The sequence below is a fragment of the Mugil cephalus genome, chromosome 1 (genome assembly GCF_022458985.1).
Source record: "Mugil cephalus isolate CIBA_MC_2020 chromosome 1, CIBA_Mcephalus_1.1, whole genome shotgun sequence".
Lineage (NCBI taxonomy): Eukaryota > Metazoa > Chordata > Actinopteri > Mugiliformes > Mugilidae > Mugil > Mugil cephalus.
In genome coordinates this window covers 14,934,383-14,952,513 of record NC_061770.1, presented here as the reverse complement: position 1 = coordinate 14,952,513, position 18,131 = coordinate 14,934,383, and the positions used below count along the sequence as shown (strand labels likewise).

The 18,131-nt window shown below is 44.7% G+C and overlaps 1 protein-coding gene across 1 annotated transcript; it reads left to right on the top strand.

Moving 5' to 3' along the window:
• The first annotated feature begins 3,831 nt into the window (after positions 1-3,831).
• Positions 3,832-16,918, top strand: bgnb (biglycan b). The gene is made up of 8 exons (XM_047594065.1): positions 3,832-4,140; positions 10,024-10,288; positions 12,864-12,976; positions 13,624-13,837; positions 13,949-14,059; positions 14,335-14,428; positions 15,327-15,465; positions 15,537-16,918. Exons 2-8 carry the CDS (start codon positions 10,039-10,041, stop codon positions 15,732-15,734), a joined length of 1,119 nt encoding a protein of 372 aa, XP_047450021.1. The 5' UTR covers positions 3,832-4,140; positions 10,024-10,038; the 3' UTR covers positions 15,735-16,918.
• The last annotated feature ends 1,213 nt before the right edge of the window (positions 16,919-18,131 follow it).

Sequence of the window (18,131 nt, the reverse complement as noted above, 5' to 3'; positions counted from 1 at the left end):
AGAGGCTTTAATCGCGGTAGGTGGAAATAAAGTTTTGGTGATGACGCAGTAAAAAGCAAGTCCCGTAAAGACAGTGAAAATATCTGGTGACACGGCGTGAAACTAAAAGGAGCAGGTCAGAAGGAAAATTCAACAACATGCAGGTTCCTTATCACGAGATGAGCTCCAACATAAACATCCACCACAGGTCACTCATTAAAAATACACAGGGTCAGCCTGACTGTGAAAGGGGCCTCAGCCGGGGCCTCCAAACATACAGAGGTGACGTCACTCGCTGTATGATTGTGTACAGTAACTGGGGCGCAAAAAGAGAATATGGAGTATGTATGCGTGAGAGCAAGCTGCTTATTTGGGACGGCAGCTGGGAAGACGAGAAGAAGGTGAGGGACATGGGAGGTCAGAGCCGAGCTGAGGGACAAACAACGAGACGACTTTTAAGACACAGTGCGGTGATTGTTCTCCAGCGAGTCTGTAAGCTGATCAACGCAACATGAGAGCGGTAGCAGTTCGCGTCTGAGCGGGAAGCAATAAGACGTGGCTGGAAGAGCCGCAGAGACGACGGGAGGAAGGCTCCATCAGATCTCGCATGAGAGCCGGTTACCCGCAAAGCTTATTGGCAAAGTCACTCCCCGCATCTTAATGTCCTACTACACTCCATTCCCGTTGTCTTCCCCCTGCACAGGGGAAGACAAGGAGGAAAAAAAAATGCCCCATTCTTCTGTCTGAAAATATTCAGAGATGCTTCCAGCTTCACCGGTGTGACATGAGTGCGAGCCTTTCGTATAAGCGCGCCTTAGTTACTCTAAGAACAGCAGGGAGAAAGTAACGAGCCCCTGTTGCACTTTGGTTTACTTTCCCAGAAAGAACAATCTGGCTTCCTTTTAATCCCCTCATCCTGTAGTACTCATTATTGAGGAATGTGAACTGAAAATGCAGACGGCTGCATGTAAGACTTAAATCGAAATCCTGTAAGGTAAAATATCTGTATTCCAAAGAAAAGCAAAAAACTAATAAAAAGCAAAACATGAGCTGATGCAAGCAATCTGCATTTCAGACCTGGAGTGGTCTCTTTTATTCGTGAACCTCTTCTTGTGTAGCTGTATGAAGGTATAATGTTTCAACAGAGAGTATTGTTGCTCTTGCTCTAAATGAAGAACAGAAAGGTGCTCTTGCTCTAAATGAAGAACAGAAAGGTGCCCTGTGGACACAAGAGTTACAAACATACAGAAAGTGATAGGGAGGGAGGAGGGTAAGAGTGATAGACTGTAAATAAGAAGCTGAGTTGCTGAGTGCGAGTGCAGCACACGTATGACCGGAATATGTGATATGAACACACGGTACCTCTCCTCACTCCGTCTGCCTGGACGTGTAATCACACGCTAGATTTCTGCTTCCAGACTTGCGCATGCGGTACAGCCTCCATTCTCCATAATTGTACAGTCATTTGGTAAACAGCACATTACTGTCTAAGAAACTACGCATTCCCATTTATATTGCAGCTACAGAGCCAGTAAAAAAAGGCTGAGACGAGGCTTTGCACAAATTTCGGCCGGGGCTGCATCAGTTCAGACTCCTGGGTGCTTTGAGTTTCACGCTAAATCCTTAAATCCTCCCCCCGCCACAAGCTGATGGTCAGATGGGGTATTTTCAAACGTGACACCCTTACCACTTTGTTGCCACTCATCGTACCAACTAAAGCAACATCTCATTGCACCCAGCAGATGCTTTGTGTCCTGCTGAGCTCAGGCCAGAGTCCTTTAGTCAGCGGTTGACCGTAGAATGGTGTCAACCTTTCAGCCTCCCTTGTACTGTCTGTTCTGCCCGGAGACGGCAGCTTCCTGTGTTTGTTATTGGATTAAGGGGGTTTCTGGCTGATAAAATAAAAGACGCCAGAATACACAGAGAAAAGCAGCCCAAGAATTCTTTTCCTGACTCCATTAGAAAGGAACAGAAACCAAGGACGGCTGGAGGGTGGAAGAGCGAGGACAGTTCCTTTGCTAGAACATGAGATTGGGTTCTCGTGTTTAGGGTCGTCTATTTGGGGTCAACAAGAATGTGCTTAGTGCAGTGTGCCTAGGAGAGGCAGCTGCTTGACCACAGACCCCTGATGAGCTCATCCTTAATAGCTGGTGGCATCGATCGTTATCAGATAAACATGTTTGGGACTGAATCGCAAACCTAATTTAAAAAGTATGCAAGCAGCACCTACAGCAAAGAGCTCGCAAGTGGGTGTGTTAATCTCCAGAGATGCATTTGCTGAACGCTCGTGGGGCAAAAAAGAGTTTAATTTGGATGCCAAGCCCTCTAGCTACAGACCAACACCATAATCAACTGAACCACAGCGAGAGCGAGAGACAGGCTCGAGGAGAAATAAACTGCGAATAAACCAGAGCAAGCAGAGAGAAAGAGAAGAGGAATGTTATCTGAAAAGGCTTTTATCAAAATTGTGTCCCCTGCCAAAGGCCCCTGCAGGGCATTGATCTGGCCTGCACGTCTTTTCCACCACGGTGGATACTGCACTCCCAAGATGTTAAGGAAAGCCTTGAGTGAACTTAAAATGCTAGCAGGTCTCCTCTCATATTGATACAAGTGATGACTGAAGTGATTAAGACCGCATACGGTTGGCAGTGCGGCCGCCTTTGGTTGCAAAACTAGCCAGATGGAGCGGTTTGCCAAACTCACAGCATCGCTCTGGGTGCTGGAGAGGAAATCAGAGAGACTCTGTGAGAAAGAACTCTACATCCTGCCAGGACAAAACTTAATAGAAAACTGCGAGAAGACGCAAAATCATACGTTTCATAATCCCAGCCCTAGAAATACACTTTCTCCACCATCTTGGTAGATCGCGGTAGTAGCACCATGTTCTTCCCCAGTGCTCATCAAAGAGAAACGTGTCACTGGATGTAGTTCAGTTAAATAGTGGTTGATACCACAAGCTTCTAACTACTAGCGACTGAGGGGGGAAAAAAAGTTAATTATTACATGGCAATGTTCACAAAACATCTGCAAACACAAGAGAGCAATCAAAGCTGATGGTCTCTCCTGAGATCTTCTCATAAAAGGCTGTGTATTTTTATATATACAAATGAGGATATAATTAAAATTGGGTGTAGCAGCCTCTTTAAATAATGCTAAAACAACATAACAATGCGCTACATAATGGTCCAAAAGCTTCTGGCACTGGCAGAATTTGAAGAGAAGTTTCTTTAAGAGCGAATGTCATGGTCTGCTCTCTTTACGACCTCTTCCCCAGACAATGCCGCGTTTTATCTTGTGTTTTAATTAGAGCCATCTTTTGACTAACTTGTCCTCAAGAGCCGCTAAACATGCAACTGCATGTCTCGGATAAAGGTGGCAAATTGTGAGTTTTCTCTTTACGTCTGCTTCAGGCAACGCCACCACGTTTGAGTTGTTACGCCGTAAGTATGAGCACCATTAACTGTAAGTGGAATACGGTATAATAACGTCCTGCTCTCCTAGCCTCACCATAGATGCTCCATCATGTCATTAGGGTGTCATTTGTAAGGGTGGAGTTATGAGCAGTGCAGCCAAGTTATTGCAAAGTGGTCCTTTTTCTATTTGGTCCGCCCCTGTACTCCCTGTACTTTGGGATTTGGTAATGTCATTGGTGTCATCCTGTTTAGTCTAATGTAATAATTGGAAAGCCTTCTCTGATATTTGCTACGTGTCACTGAAAGAATGATTTACTTGAAAGTTACAGCGCAACCACTTTTCCTCAGCTACTCTATCACTTCCTCCTCCTCCTCCTCCTCCTCCACCCCCTCCTCCTCCTCTTTCTTTGGTCCCAAAAGGAAAGGGAGGGAGAGAAAGAGAGAGAGTGAGAGGCTGGTCCGCTAACTTCATGCTCTGTCCTCCGCCTTCTTGACTCGCGGACACACGGTGGCCTGACTCGGGTCGGAGTGACACGCAGTGTCGCAGGAGGTGCGGCTGGATGTCAGAGGACCGCACGGAAACACCGCGATAATCCCTAAATGTGATGAGAACATAGGACCTTTTTTTCTCTCTTTTGGATAAAGTGACGCACACAAGAAGAAATCAATCTCCAATCTACTTTTTGTTTGTTTGTTTTGTTTTGTTTTGGGGGAATTTGGAATTAATATCTTATTTCAAATCCAAAAGGTAGGGGAGTCGGGTCATTTCGTTGTGAATCCTGTTTTGATATTGACCAACGATATTTTCCTCTTCCAGGAGTTATAGTGGAGAAAGTAGGAATAGACCATTATAACAGATTTATAAGACAATTTGATGCCGTCACTTTTTTGTTTTTCGCTTTAAGTCAACTGTTTTTTTTTTTTTTAATTTACAGTTAAATATGTTTGGACTAAATAATAATGTGTTTTAACGTATTTTTCCTCCTAATAATAACATTATTGAGTCAACCTGTTACATCTACTGGTTCATCTACTGATGACATCTACTGACTGATGCCGTTTGCATTTTTTGGTTTTGCCCCAAACGCACGCTAGATGGCGCAAAAAATCTCCAATGAGGCTCGAGCAGCAATCAGATGAGATTATAATAATTAAGCAAATTTCTCGCAGCTCGGGATGAAGGTGCGCTGAGTTGAGGATGAACTACCACCAGACTATAAATGTGTCACGCTGCCTTTTTGAGTTCATCCCTTCATCGTCATTCAGGGAGAATAATTACAGTGAGACGTGCCAATCAAATCAACTGTGCTCTGCCTGCACTAGCCTCAAATACAGCTGTGTACACAGTGTTCACATTGAAATGTTTTGAGAGAGCTGTGGCCTGAAAAACTTTTTTTTTTTTTTGTATGGGAAGGTTTTGCTTGCTGAGTTTTAGTGTGTTACTTGATGTTAACCTGATTTTTTCCCACCCTTTTGGTGGCTAAATTCAGTCTTTTCCTGAATAGCTCCTGTCAAGAAATTGTTACCTGTGCCATCTAGGAAGTGGTCAGGCATTCAAAATGTGGTCTAGACCTGTCTGTTTCTTCCACCTGCCTGTTTTCTATCCTGTGGGTTGATTGGCCAGCGCCGGCTCTCCTGTGTGTTGGGCAATAATCTCCTCCCATCTCTCCATCCACCTGCTCATCATTCGCTTTTCCTGGAAATGAATTATTTTCTGCTTGTTCAGACTCGTGCAGCGCCACGTTCTCCTCCACGGGGGGGGGGCCTCATTTTCAGTCCGTGCCAGTGGCTGGTTTAATTTTTCACCATTACGTATTTTAGAATCAGAGTTGTTGTCTTGTTTTGACAATAAAATATGCTCATTGTTCCATGTTTTGTTCCATAACGCAACCGTTGTTTATAGCCTCTATTCATAGCCCACTTAAAACTGGCCCAGACTTTGGAATAGTCTGCATGCTTTCGATGCCCACAGGCACGGACCCTCGGCGTGGTCGTCCTCCTGCCGCTGACTCCTCCGGCCCCCTTTCTCTTCTTCTGCGTTGTCCTTCACTCTCTGTTCTGCCCTCGGGGCCCTGCCTCATCTCTGCAGCACTGAGCAGCTCGCCACCACATCCAAGCTTAGCGGCAACAGACGAGCTGCCAAACAGTTCCTTTTTTTAGGGTTACCAGTCACCAAATTACAGCCACTGGGGCAGTTAACTCCACCCGAACTCTCTTACCGGACCCGCCTAGCGCTAACAGCCTGTGTGTACTGAAGAGTACACGACTTTGGGATGTGTGCATGCGCCTCGCTGTGTTTGCGCGGGGGAAGAGGACATGGCATGATGAAACGAGAGGTGCCAACCAAATGTGCAGATGATTTTGGTGGCGAGCTTCAGATTATGAGACAATAACACGGAGATGGTTTACACGTGTTTATGGCCATGCGAGAATGGGCCTGCACCAACACGGCTTCCCACGTGCAAACATTTGCGCGGGTTTTAAAGTTGTGTTTTTGAGCTTGCAGCTTGGATTCAGATCAGGACAACGCGATTCGGTCCAGCATTGCTCCCTGTAACACGACACTAAACCGTGACAGATCTATATTTTTTTTTTTTTTTTGCACAGTTGCCACCGTGATCACTGTGATTTTAATCTTCACTGAGTGTTGACGTGGCCGCTGCCAATACACCAATCTTGTGGTGCCAGCTGGCATCTGGTTAGCTCCCTGCCCCACCTTAAACTCTGCTCGCGCAACTGCCAGCACTGCCTGAAGAGCAGAGCGCTCCAGAGGGCGAATGCGGATAAAACGTTTCATTTTCTCCATCCGCGCCGTCACCTTCGGTGGACCTCGCCACCTCCAGCTGCGAGGGAATCGCGGCGGTGCTGTCGAGTGAAAATGTGACGGGAATAAAAGGGGGGGGAGACGCTTGTAAAAAATTTACGATTTTTACGCACATGGCAATTAAAAGTCAAAATAGAAAATAAAGAAAAAAGGAACGGTGATTGCTTTCCCTCAGCTGCAGTCGTGGGAGAGCAAACTTTCAGGGGGTCATATTCTTGGCGGCACGGAGAACATATAGCGGGTTAAATATATGTTTGTTTAGCTTGACAACGGCAAGGGCTGCTTGTGGGAACTCCTTGTCACATCAAAGTAATTGCAGTGGATGTGACAAGTACCCAGCGCGTGATTGATAGCGCTTATAAGTAATGTAAAGGCGCTCGGTGTGGGAAACTCAAACAGCTGATTCAAGAGGTTCAAGACGGTGCTTTCACCAACACCATCGTGCTTCATTGTCAGCCAGCATCCATCCATTTGCAGCCCTACCCCCAAATTCTCTGTCAGTACCTCATCCGTCGTCCTATTTTTTTTTTTTTTTTTGAATCAGTGAACCAGTGGAACTCATATGTCTGTTCTCTGTTGCCTGACACGACAGCTTCAAGCAGCCCCTTCAGCGGCTCGGGCAGACATCCTGAGTGTGTTTAGTTGTGCCACACTGACGCACATGTGCAGGGCATGAGCTGACATACCTTTTAGTTCAGGGAATTTCCTCCGTTTTCTTTGCCTCTCTCTTTTATTGGAGGTGAATGATCAGTGCTGCCAAGTGAAAGTAAATGATTTTGGGGGGAATCTGCAGCAACATTATATTTCCAAAAGCATGTGAAAATGGGGATTCGAGTTTGAACACATGTTAACGCTCGCCGTGGGATAGGCATTCAAGGTGTTTATTTCTCCACCGACCCAAACCACAGGGCCTGTCTTAAATCTTAAAAGACCAAAAACTATGAATTGTCACTGAGGGCTCGTCATATTTTTATCGGTCTAGCGCAGCGGAGCCGATGCAGGCGTTGATTAGGCTCTTCCCTGAATCCTCAGCAGCTTCACCTCACACGTCCTTCTCACCACTGCTGACACTTAACTCCCACTCTTTCTGTCTGCCTTATAATTGTCATTCTGCTCTCTACTTGCTTTCCTTTTTTTTTCCTTTTCCCATTTTCTTATGTGTATGTGTGTGTGTACACACGCACGCACACTTCAGTGAACCTCCGGGACAAACACAGCGAGCGAGACAGGAATAGCCGCCCATCCATCCATCCATTAAACCGCTCTCGGCCTTTGGATGTGAGGAGAGCGAGGCAACAACAATTAAGATTGAAGCCTTTGGTTTGTTTTCATCTCGGGGCCGGATGTTTGACGGCTCGCACGTTAACAGCAGGGAGAGGATAGGAATTCATGTGTTCAAACTCCAGGTCCAGATAAAAGCGGTTATTACTTCGAGAGAGGCCGCTTGATCGTGTGGGATGCACGTTGGTCTTATCGTTGCGTTGTCTTCACAGTAGCCCTACACGTCATTCCCGAATGATGTTAGGTTATGCGTGATCCTGTCGCCCTTCTTTTTTTCTTTCACATCCAACACCTCTGTCACATCTCAAACACCTCTACAGAAGTCAGACAAATTACCATGTCTGGCCAAAGAAAATTAGAGCACGGCTGTGACATCTTGTGATTTACAGCTTCAACCCGTGCCACCTCCCGTACTGCTGCAAAGGACAAATTGCAAAAATTGTAGGTGCATGAAAAAGCCCGGTGTCGTCTGTTCTTTTCTGTCTTGCGTGTCATTGTGTGATGCTGACTGTATATGCCATAGCCTCCTTGCTGCGTTTTTTTTTTCTTTCTTTTTTTCTGGCCAAGCCAAGGCCGGCTGTGTGTTTTCTTTTTTTTTTTCTTTTCTGCAAAATGTATAATTTGGCAGCTATTTTTATTGCAGGGAGCAGACTCCAGGGCCCAGTTCTTCATGCTTTTCGGGCTCGGTCGTGCACGGGCTCTTTGTTTCCACTGATTTTAATGCCCATGAATAATACTGTCCTCTCTTTGAATAGAGCAAAAGGGGGCTGCATGAGTAACTTTAAAAGGCCAGGGTCGGGGACTGAAAGTGCATTATTGTCTCACGTACGTAATCTACTATATAAGGACTCAAAACTGTATTGAGTCAATTTTTTTTTTAATCAACAAGGGGACGTTTATTCATCACACACACATTCCTTGATTCTTGTGTGAGATGTCATTTGTTAAGGCTTTGCTTTCATAGTTGATATGATCGGCATTTGTTTATTAAGCGTGGCTGGAAAATTTTTTCCCTAACTTTAAACCAAAAAAACCTCATAAGCCTCACGTTTTTATTTTCAGGCGTTTCAAAGTCTGTGCTCAGCGCTGCTAGATATATCCTGGGACATTAGATGAAAAAGCCTGACAAAGACCAAATGCAGCATTTAGTAGAGAAGGATTAGCAGCTCGTGCAAAGTCAAAAATATCACCTTAAGAGCTAAATGGGGTGGATATGTTTCTTTTTTTTTTTTTTGTAAAGCTTTATCTTTCTCTTTTTGTTGCATCATTCCTCCCGCTCGGTTCCGATAATAAGTCTGCGCACCTTTCGCTTCCAGTGAAAACCTGATCATGTTGCAACAAGATCGCTTCCCGCAAGGTCCGTTTGCACGCTAACCACTGGCATCTAGACTTCCCCAGGCCCTCTGTGGGATTTACGGATCCGCTAGTCAGAGGAGGAATTAACACGGCAGGTTCTAGATTAGAGGGTTTTAGGTCGCCTCGGGTCCAGTGAGTGACTGGGCTTTGCTTCATAGGATTAGCCTCGGGGGATCAATTGGGCTGGTAATAATAATTCAGCTTTCCTAGGTATTAGCTGTTAGTGGGAGGGGTGACTGCGCGGAAGTGTTAGTTGGGACGGAGTGAGCAAACAAATAAACATCCTCGTGTGTCTGGGAACCTCAGTTTGCAGAGCCGTGCACAGCTATGACATCACTACTCGCATTTCCTCACTTGCACACCCAGTTTCCCCCCTCATATGAATGGCGGCTTTGTTGCCGCGCTCGTTCGCAGGGATAAAGTTTTCCGCTATTTAGGTGATGCCCTCTATTCTATCTGATCGGCTGGACAGAGGAGACTTTCTCTCCAAGGCGCGGTGGTGCCCAGGAAGGAGACTGTGACATTTTGGTGCGGTTTAAGTGACTTTATTTCCCTCCTCAGAGTTAATTTGCCTGAGGGGCAGCGAGTGCAGGGAGTTCTCCCCTCAAGCCTCCAGTCTGCCTGTTAGGTGTGGTGTAAACTGCAGGGCTTTGTAATTAAGGCCAAGCAGACCATTTCATAATATTTTACAAGTGACCAGTGCCTAGCCAAGTCAGCAACTGCCCATGCCCGGATTAATCTTGTTAGGAGGTCCAGATTTCGCACCACATGCATTCTGTGCATTTATCATTTACTCAGTCACCCGCATGTTCCTATTGGGCACAGTGCACACAGTATCTGAGCGTGGGAGGATAAGTGATTTGCCCCGAGTTGAACTATTTCTATATTGGATTACGATACAGTAAGGATGTAGCATACCAGCATGGCATCCCAAAATAATGAAATTTTGGCAGCGACACAGCAACACAAGACACGGCTTGGCCAAAACCTTTTTGGGTGGAGCAAATTATTTCCTGTGCAAACTCTGCAATATGCAAACTCAGTTGACACGTGGTGAACTTCAGGGCAATTACCTGCTTTGACAGACCGGTAATCCATGGAACTTTCCTTTCTGTGGGCTGTAAAAACTTAAAATTAACGCCAGTCTCCTTCATCTTTCTGTCTCCTCAGGTGCTTAAGTCAAACATGTTGCCACATTACTCCCTTCTGCTGTTCCTGTGCCTGGCCCGGCTGCTCTCCCCCTCCGCCGCCTTGCCCTTCGAGCAGAGAGGCTTCTGGGATTTTGCCATGGACAGTATGGACACCGGGGGGATGATGACGATGATGAGGGACGAGGAAGAGGGCTCGGCCGTGGATCCGACCTTCCCCCCCGGCGTGCCCACGTGCCCCTTCGGCTGCCACTGCCGGCTCAGGGTGGTCCAGTGCTCTGACCTGGGTTAGTGTGTGTGCGTGTGTGTGTGCTTGAGCAGGAAACACAACAGGAACATCCGCGGTGCATCTGCGATGCTTCGTCTGCGTTTCTCGGGTGTCGGAAGGTTCAGAGAGGAACATGAACGTGCTGAATGACTGAGCATGACCAGGGGCTTGCATAACTCGCCTAGACTGAGAGAATAAAGCCATCCCTTTGGTGTATTATATAAGAAGAGGGCATTTCTCCCGGGGGATAACGCTGGTATATTTTGACAAGGAAAGGCATCCCTTTGAGGGATTTTGCGTTCCAGATTTTGTGTATTGATACTGAGTGGGAGAGGAAGAGGGATCTGAGGAGCAGAAAAGGAGCAAAGGCTGTGTCAAGAGAAGAAGGGGAAAGGGGAAATAAGAGAGATGCAAAGGGATAAAGACGGGGAGACGGGAGGACAGAAGAGACAAAGACGCTTTACGTGGAAGGAAGTTCACGATTTACTCTCTTTGAGGTTTTTTGTAGATGTAAATTATGTTCGATGGAAAAGAGGATGGGAGGATAAAAAAAATAATGTAAAGATGAAGGACAGGATTAAATTAAAAAGAGCTATAATAAGTGCTCGATTTTTTTCCTCATTATGCTTTTACGGTCTGTCTGAGATTTAACTTTAGTCGCTTTTCCACGCAGAGATCTCATTATAAGTGCGTGCTATCCTTTCTTTGCCTGTTCCTCCAGCACGAGAAGAAGCTGAATTCACTTTTATTTATGGACACAAAGATTCTTCACATTATAATCTGTCTATAGAACTCTAATAAGATGTCTGTGTTTAGACATAATGGTTTTGTCGAATCATCATTTTACAATCTCCATATACTTACTGTCCCCGGCCTTTCTGCAGCGGGTAAATGTGGAAGCGTATAATTTCCGAGATGTCAAGTGCTTATTTAGAACAGATGTATTTTCGTGGTGGCGTCTGTCTCCTCTCAGCGTGCATCCCAGCATGATGTTGAGCATTTGTAGCGAGGGGCGCTGGGGTTTGAGAAGGTGCTAGTTTTGTCAGTTTGCGGCGAAGGCTTCGCGATTTGTGGCAGATACGGGTGAAGCGCCGTGGTTTGTGGCTTTGGAGGGTTTAAAGAACTCGCTTAATCCGCCTCTTGGCAAAAGTCTTTCATTTCGGGTCTGTTTATCGTGTCTGTTAGGTTTAAGTCAGGCAGTTGAGGCTGGCAGGAGGCATGCCGAAAGCTGCAGGTGTTGACTGGAAGGTAAATATTTCCTACCGCAGGAATCAGCCTGGTAACATCCTGCACCCTCAGAGCCTCGCTGCAGCTGTAATAACTATTTTAAATTTGAGAAAAGTACATTACAGAGGCAGAGCCTGTTTTATGATTTAAACATCATACCTAGGACGGAAACTCGATCTTTCCCCACAACTTTAATGGATGTATATTTGCTCTCTCTGGGCAAGATTTTGCTAAATGTCTTGGATGCAGCCACTGCATCCGATCTCTCGGAGGAGTGTGGTTTGAGCTGAGGGAGCTGCTGAGGGTTTGATCCTGTGTGGTGTCATGGAGGGCGTGGTACCGCTCAACCAAAGCCATATATCCAAACTTAACTCCAGATGGACAGCTCCGGGTAGAGCCCTGCGGGTCAGATGTGGTTGGTGGCAGACTGGATCCCAGTGGGACAGCTGACGTTGTCTCACCAGCGCCTGGTTGCATCATGGTCTCAACCCATGAGGTTGGTCCTGGTCGGTATTCGCTCACCGTGGTCTGTCTGCATCAACTAAACACATTTGATACACCCATCCACGTGGCTCTGTGAAGTGGTCTCAATAATGACTGGTGGTTGCTGGGTTTGCGCGTGCGCTGAGCCACTTCTCCGCACTGGAACGGCGCAGGTGTATCTCTTAACGCCACTTTGACGTCCAGCTCCATTCTTAGCCCGCACGACCCGACCGTACGTATGAATCTGGACTAACACCCTGTAACAGCCTGAGGTTGTTCTGTGACGAAGAATCCAAAATTAAGACGTTTAGTTGGAGACAGCTTCACCACTCACACATTAACACACACGCACAGCTTTTATTTCCCTGGCAGGGTTGTGCCCGTGTCTCTGTTTTTATTTGATGTGTGATGGCGTTTAAGTCACATCCTTTGTGACTTCTGTCAAACTGGAAACGAGATGGAAAACATCTGGCGTCCTCATCTGGTCTGATCTTGTGTTTCCATGTGTGACAGTGTGTGTGTCGCCCAAATGGTGCATGCTATGCGCTTGCATTGATGTGTGTGTGTGTGTGTGTGTGTGTGTGTGTGTGTGTGTTGACCTCCATGATTGCGTCTTTGAGCAGCTTTCATTAAAATAATAGAGGAGGAGCACCAAAGTACTCATTTGTGTGGGAGTGTGATTGGGTTAATTTTTAGGCCTGGTGGAGGTTTAAAACACACACTGACTGTTTATTTTCCTAAGTCTGTGTCTGACTAAGATATCCTAAGACCTTGCCTACTGAAAATAAACTAGGTTTTCTTTTTAGGGTGTTGGTTTACAGTCGCCCAAGGTAGTTTTTATTAGGGGATGATGTGTTCTGTGTTTTTATTGGTCTTATCTTTAGGTTTGACCGAAGTGCCAAAGGATATTCCTCCAGACACCAAGTTCCTGGACCTCCAGAACAACCGTATCACCGAGCTCAGAGAGAATGACTTCAAAGGCCTTACGAATTTATACGTAAGAGACACACACACACACACACACACACACACACACACACACACGCGTCTGGTTACAGCATCGGCTCAGTTCTTCTCCACCATGTGCAGCTGACACATCTGAGCTTGTACTGGCTTCAGTAGTGTGTAACATCATTATGACCCCCAGTACCTCCGGGATCCAGAGGTTAATTTCCTTTCTTTTTCCCCCCATCCACCATCCTTCATTCAGAGAGCTTTAATTGTATTCAAGTTTGAGCCTGAAGCCAAATGGGAGTATTCAAACTCTCTTAGCAATAAGACGTTGCTCACTCCTGACCCACATTCACATTCCCTGACCAAAAGCAATATTAGGTCTGGCAACAGAGGAAACTCCTGACATGACACTACACAATAACATCTGTATTGGCGTCTGTTAACCTCAGCTTTTAGTCAGACTCCATATTTTAGTCAGCGCGGGGGAAGAGTCAATGGGCTGTTGTGCTGTTTTGAATCCCACAAACACATTCAGTTGGAAGCACAAAACCAAGCTCTTGTGAATATTCTGTGTGATGTTTGGCTCTGACTCTGATTCTGTTTCTGACTCTCTGAATTCTACCGTTGCTTTCACACAACTCAAATAAAGTACTGACTTTGTGATCTCCTCGGCGGGTGCTCTTTTTTTAGGGTTTGTCTCTGAGGAATAACCTCATTTCCAAAGTCCACCCCAGAACATTCGTCCCTTTGAAGCACATGCAGAAGCTCTACTTTTCAAAGAATCTGCTCACCACTGTCCCCAAAAACTTGCCTGCGTCTCTGGTTGAGATAAGGATCCACGAGAACCGCATCAAGAAGGTGGCGGCTGGAGCCTTTGCAGGACTGAGCAACATGAACTGCATAGGTCAGAATAGTCGATAAGTCTTGGCTATAGTCTGTGGTGCGACCATTGTCGTCGCCACCATATGGCGTCGCATTTTCATTTCTTGCCTCACATTTTCCCTTTATCTTTCAGAAATGGGAGCAAACCCTATCCAGAACAGTGGCTTTGAGCCTGGAGCATTCAAGGGACTGAAACTGAATTATCTGCGTATTTCAGAGGCCAGACTAACCGGGGTGCCAAAAGGTAACAAATCATCTGTTGGACCAGATTTTACATTGACGGTATTCCACTGGCTTGGGCTCGGACTTCATAAGTCTTCATAAGTTTCATACTTGAGCGACAGACATAAGTGTGACTGCAATCTTCTCATCTGTCCCAAAGAATAGATGCATCGTGTTCCTTTTTGAGCCTTTTTGAACTACAAAGTATATTGTCGGTATGGCAAGAAATGGAAGTACAAGTAGTGGGGGGTGGTCAGAAAAGGGAGTGAAGGCTTATGCATGTTTTATGCCTTTCAGATCTCCCAGAGAGTCTCCACGAGCTCCATCTGGACCACAATCAGATCCAAGCAGTGGAACTGGAGGACTTGCGTCGCTACAAAAACCTCTACAGGTGTTCCTCACACTCACACGCTGTGCTAATTTTGAACCATCACTGAGTAGGCAGTGCTCCTTAGGGGCAATCACACAACCTCATAAGAGTTAAAAATGCTACTTTTATGGTGCTGCATGATTACTAAAGCAGCCACTTATCATCAAATTAATAATGGGTGGAAACATTCCCTATGTCTATTTAAATGTCAAAATTAAATGATGCTCTGTTGGGGCACTTTTGGACCTGGCATTTGTGTGGCTGTTACTTAGACAACTACCACCCACCTAGACCAGACCAGACCAGACACTCCCACCCCAAAGCAGTGACACTCCTTACGAACCGGCAGGATGCAGCCTGACACAGGCACACACACAAAAACAGTTCACAAATCACAACACAAATCACGAAAGCCCATGAAAAACAGCTCAATGTGTTGACCTGTCCTCCAAGTTCACTAGATCCCAAGCTGATCAGGTATCTGTTGGGTGTACTGGAACAATCCTGATCCTTAAAGACCCCTCCTCAACCCATAGGACCCAAAGGCTCCCACTAACGAGAAGCTGTTTCCAGACACTATAGGACACCCTCAGAAGGCCCATGTCCATTCTCTGATGCACAAAGGAGACCTACACAATGTTAGGAAGTCGGTCATAATCTTACACCAGATTGGTGTATAACTTGCCAAAGTCACGCGACAGTGTCTTAGTAAATAAGATCTTTCCTTGCTTCGTCTCAACATTCTACTCTACTCTTTCTCTCACCTCCTTTCTCTAATGGGATCATTTACACAAGCATCGCCAGGCTGCCTTTGCCCCAACTCTCATCTGGCTCGCACTAGTTAAACACTAAAGCTAAATGTACCATGTCCTGTTTTCTGTGAATTTAAACAATTCCCTCCTTGTCTCGCTGTTTCCAGGTTGGGCCTTGGCTTTAACCATATCCGTAACATAGAGAATGGCAGTCTGTCCTACCTGCCCAGGCTAAGGGAGCTGCACCTGGACAACAACCGCCTGACTCATGTTCCCAGAGGCCTTCCAGAAATGAAATACCTCCAGGTACGTCTAACGTGTCACAAATAGACACCGGCCTTGAATGTTTCTCATGATGCTCGAAATCTGCTTTTCAGGTGGTGTACCTCCATTCCAACAGCATCGGCCATGTGGGCGTGGATGACTTCTGCCCTCGAGGATTTGGGGTGAAGAGGACTTTCTATAATGGCATCAGCCTGTTTGATAACCCTGTCAACTACTGGGAGGTGCAGCCGGCAACGTTCCGCTGCGTCAGCGACCGGCACGCCATTCAGTTCGGCAACTACAAAAAGTAAAAAACAGGGCAACACCGAGAGATGGAGAGAGTGAAGGAGTAAACAGGGAGGAGCAGATAATTTAAATAATGGAAAAAAAACTTGAGAGATGGAGTGAAGGGAGTCTATGTCTGAGGTTATTAATTTTATTATTATCATTGTTTCTGTAGAGAGGACAGAGAAGATGGGCAATAAAACTGATGAAATAGAAAGAGAAGTGAAAAACACAATCCCATAACTTGAAGGGAGTGGAAAGCAAAATGCGCTTGCAGTACTGCATCTGAGTTTTTGCATTTTTTAATATTTTTTTTTATAAGATATTGAAAGCATTGCCATTTGAAACAGAGAAAAAAGAAGAGAATGTCTGAGAAGAATGTTTTCCTTTTTTTCAAGCCGACATCGATGAAAAATTAGTTCTGAAAACTTGTGAAGCGTTTCATTCCATTTTTTTTTCACAACACTTCTTATTGTGATAGAGGTCATTGTTCTTCTAGTAACATTTTGATTAAGATTATGACTAAACAATAGAAAAACAATGCATTATAGTTTTTTTTTATATATATATAAAAGGTGCTTTATATGACTTTCTGTGTGTGTTGATTTGGTCACTATATCACATTCTTCCTGTTCTGCTGGTTAAATCTGACACAGAGATGGGGCTTTTTTACATTTACAGACAAAAACTGCACAAAAAAAAAAAAAAAATATTAATGATAAAGGGCAAGAGGCACCCTTTAAATAAATCAGAGCAGAATCACATTCTCTTTCGGATCTTGAAGTGAATCGCCAGCTTGCCTGTGTGAGGAGCTATTGTGCCTTTTCTAAAGATGGTGCTTTCTGAGAGATACATGAATAGAGTATTCCTTGAGGGGGGGTGGCACTGCGGTTGTGGGGGTGTGCCCCAGATAGAGAAAAAAAATAAATAAAAAACACACACACATGAGCTTTGCTTTTGAAAAAATGAAGGGCAGTGTGTTCACATAGTGCTACAGCCAAGAGTAGAGTCGACGCATTGTTTTGCACAGTTGTTTTCTGTAATGCTTTTTTTTTTCCTGCTTGAGGGTTCCTTGGGGGAGGCGGTTTAGCCTGTTTACATCAGTAAACCTACGTGGAACTACTTCGGCCATAAGTATCATGACCTGTCTCTGTTCTGTAATCTGACAACCTACTGCTGCATGTGAATAAAGACTTTTTTTAGCCTGCTGCATTAAGCGATACAACAACTGACACGCCTGGGTGGGATGCTGCGTGAGAAATAAAGAAGAAATGCCAAAGAAAAAGGGAAAACATTTCATTACTTAATTTATTCAAAAGTTTAACAAAAAAAAAAGAAAGAAATAATGCCAGAGGAAAGTACACATACAACACTTCTATGTTTCAAGCATCCTACGGATGAGCATATACAGATGTGACTGAACTGACATGATAAATTCCTGAAATCAAATACAAAGTTTAACTGAAGTCACACATTTCTCATCACTTCACTTGAATCTATTTTCTCTATTAGCACTTTAGCTGCTATAGACTGAATATATTCACATCTGGTAATATACTGTATGCCAGGTAATATTAAGCATGGCCTTCATTCCGTAAATGAAATTTAACTGTGTGTTTGCATACCAAGGAAAACGCTTGAATATTTTGTACTTTAGTGTTTTTGTACTCGTTGTGATGATCGTCAAATTCCTGCTGCGCTGCTGCGTGGGAATCTTTTGTCTCTGCTGTGGAATTCAGTCCAGACCCCCCTCCCAGAGTTTTGTTGTGTGATACCATCTTCAGCAGTTAAAAAAATGCACAAACCAATTCTTAAACATTTTTACAAAGACAAATGACTTAACCATAATGTAATTATTGTAATAGGTGACATTGTAGATATCATATTTCTGATGAAAAACTTCATAGTTACTTTTCTATAAATGTACTTATTAGTGCACGCATGTAAGTACATTTAAACTATTGTACTGGAAAAATGTTGTTTATTCTCTAATTACATGTATGTAACAGTTTCACTTAGTCTTAAGGTGAAGAGTTCACCCAATGGATGATATGACAAGCTTTTAAAATATTGTGTTCCAACATGTTTGGCTCTGACTTTTAAGAACAGCAGTGTGTAGGCAGGGCCATGTTTCACATGGGTGTGCAAGTCATTGAATGCTCCACCAAATACTGATTATTTCCTCTAAAAAATTCACGTTTTCATTTCATTATATGTTCAACTGATCCGGTATCTATTCCCACAGACCCTCGGATTGTTATTTCTGTATATATAAAGTAGTTCAAACTGCAGCATGCCTCTCACACACTAGTAATAATAGTGCTCATTGCCACATTTTTACATGTGAACTATTTTTAAATCGCTCTTCTGCGAACGGATGTAAGACGAATCCATTCATTTAATGTGAATTCAGATTAATAACC